At 47.6% G+C, this 1,976-nt stretch overlaps 2 protein-coding genes across 2 annotated transcripts in view; one reads left to right on the top strand and one right to left on the bottom strand.

Moving 5' to 3' along the window:
- Nucleotides 1-87: 87 nt before the first annotated feature.
- MAA_10567 (restless-like transposase) lies at nucleotides 88-1,494 on the top strand (the record flags this gene model as incomplete). The annotated part of the gene is made up of 1 exon (XM_007828565.1): nucleotides 88-1,494. The coding sequence occupies one exon, from the start codon at nucleotides 88-90 to the stop codon at nucleotides 1,492-1,494; it is 1,407 nt and encodes a 468-aa protein (XP_007826756.1).
- Nucleotides 1,495-1,564: 70 nt separating this feature from the next.
- MAA_10566 (LicD-like protein) overlaps nucleotides 1,565-1,976 on the bottom strand; it is a gene marked incomplete at both ends in the record, with an annotated part of 1,087 nt that continues 675 nt past the window's right edge. Inside the window, 2 exons of the mRNA XM_007828564.1 lie at nucleotides 1,565-1,746; nucleotides 1,799-1,883. Of these exons, the coding sequence (XP_007826755.1) occupies nucleotides 1,565-1,746; nucleotides 1,799-1,883 (267 nt within the window). The remainder of the gene's footprint in view (nucleotides 1,747-1,798; nucleotides 1,884-1,976) is intronic.

Raw genomic sequence — 1,976 nt, 5'->3', positions numbered from 1 at the left:
CTGGAATAATGTATAACGACCTCGTAAAATAGTTATGTTGTTGTCGTTATACAACCTGCGGCTGAATCGCTGCGTCTATTGGCTGCAATGTTAGCGTCAACGTCTCTTACACCATCCCCTGTTCCCACGTCGCCCGCCTCAACGACATCACGTACTTCTACGCCCTTCTCCGCCCCAGCTCAATATGACGAAGCTCCAGATGAGTTCGTTCAGGACGGTATCACGTATGTGAAACGGTCAATGATCGCAAATAAAGGATCTCGTCTATGTTCATCACATATCTGGAAGTATGGCCTTCAATACATTCGAAGTAGTGATAAGAAAGCGGTGTACTTCTGCCACGAGTGTACGGTTGGAAAGTACAAGCAAGAATTATTTGTTATCAACGGTACTTCTAAGGCTAGAACTCATCTTGAGCAGAAGCATCAGATTGATACCAAGACTGGTATCAGGCGAAGTAGTTCCGTACAGAAGTCGGTACTGGATCAACAGAAAGATGCAGCAGCTTCCAATACCTTCTTCTGGAAGGACTCAATTGAGAGATTCCAAGAGCTTCTAGTCCGTTGGATTGTGTACTGTCACATTGCCTTCTTTCAATTGGAGAACCAGTATTTTCGTGAATTACTCTTCTTTTTAAATCCAGCACTAATGAACCACCTACCGAAGGCCGCCAGAACTATTCGAAGCTGGGTAATGAATGCTTTCATATCGAAGAAGCAACAGCTAAGAGAGGGTCTCCACCATTCGCGGAGTAGAATCTCAATATCCTTTGATCTCTGGACTTCGCCAAATCCTTACGCTATCCTAGGCGTCGTCGCCATGTGGATCGATGCTACCGGCAAGCGAAGGTCTACGGTTCTAGGGATGCGACGCGTCTACGGTGAACACACTGGCGAGAATGTTGGATCAGTTGTTCTTGAATTACTGAAAGAATACAACATCGACGGAGACTCTATTGGATACTTCATGCTAGACAATGCTTCGTCAAATGACACCGCTGTTGAGACTATACTTAAGGTGCTTTGTCCGTGGATGGATGCAAAACAACGTCGCCATCGCCGACTTCGCTGCTTAGGCCATATAATCAATCTCTGTTGCCAAGCATTCCTCCTGGGCAGGAACTGTGAGAAATATCTGGCAAAGCTTGAAAAACATCACGTGCGCGGAGATTTTGCAAAGGTAGAAGAACTGTGGAAGAAATTTGGATGTTTGGGCCGCCTTCACAACCTGGTGCGATACATCAGGCTGACACCACAGCGCCGCGAAGAGTTTGCTACAATAGTGATCGGCGGCGATCTCTCTGCATTCGATGGGCTCGAGTTGATTCAAAATAACTCGACACGCTGGAATTCATGGTTTCATTCAATTACACCTGCATTGAATGTTCGAGAACGCTTGGAGCTCTTCACGTGCATTGAACGTTCGAGAACGCTTGGAGCTCTTCTCCGCTCGCCATGTACCCACAAAGGGCTCTCGAGGGATTGCAAACTTTAAGTTAGACGGACAGCATTGGTTTGAGCTTGAAAAGATTGAACTCGCTCTAAAGGACTTCTACGTCGCAACTTTACTTTCCGAAGGGAGGAAGACGTCCCTTGCTGACTGGTTTTCGACCCTGGACTGCCTTCTTCGAGAGATAAACGAGACGAAGGATCACTATCATGACATCCACACCGAGGATGACAATAACTTCACGTGGACGTATCCTCAAGGATGCGCAGATGCCGCCTGGTCGAAATGCGCCGAGTACTACAACAACCAGCAACTGAACTGGCAAAATCGATTTCCCGACGATACTGACCTTCCGCCAGCATACTATGCAGCTCAAATCCTCGTTCCGCCAGCGTACCATGCCGCTCAGATCCTTGACCCGTATCGAAAATGGGCTTGGTTTAGGCAAGAGTGGGTTCTTCCAAGCGACAAAGAGAAGCAGAGGTGGTTCGATAACGCGCAACTGGCCGTGAAACAGCTCTGGGAGA

Source organism: Metarhizium robertsii (genome assembly GCF_000187425.2).
Source record: "Metarhizium robertsii ARSEF 23 chromosome Unknown MAA_Scf_78, whole genome shotgun sequence".
Taxonomy (NCBI): Eukaryota; Fungi; Ascomycota; class Sordariomycetes; order Hypocreales; family Clavicipitaceae; genus Metarhizium; species Metarhizium robertsii.
Note: the sequence above shows the minus strand (reverse complement) of the source record. Positions and strands in the feature narration are given on the sequence as shown.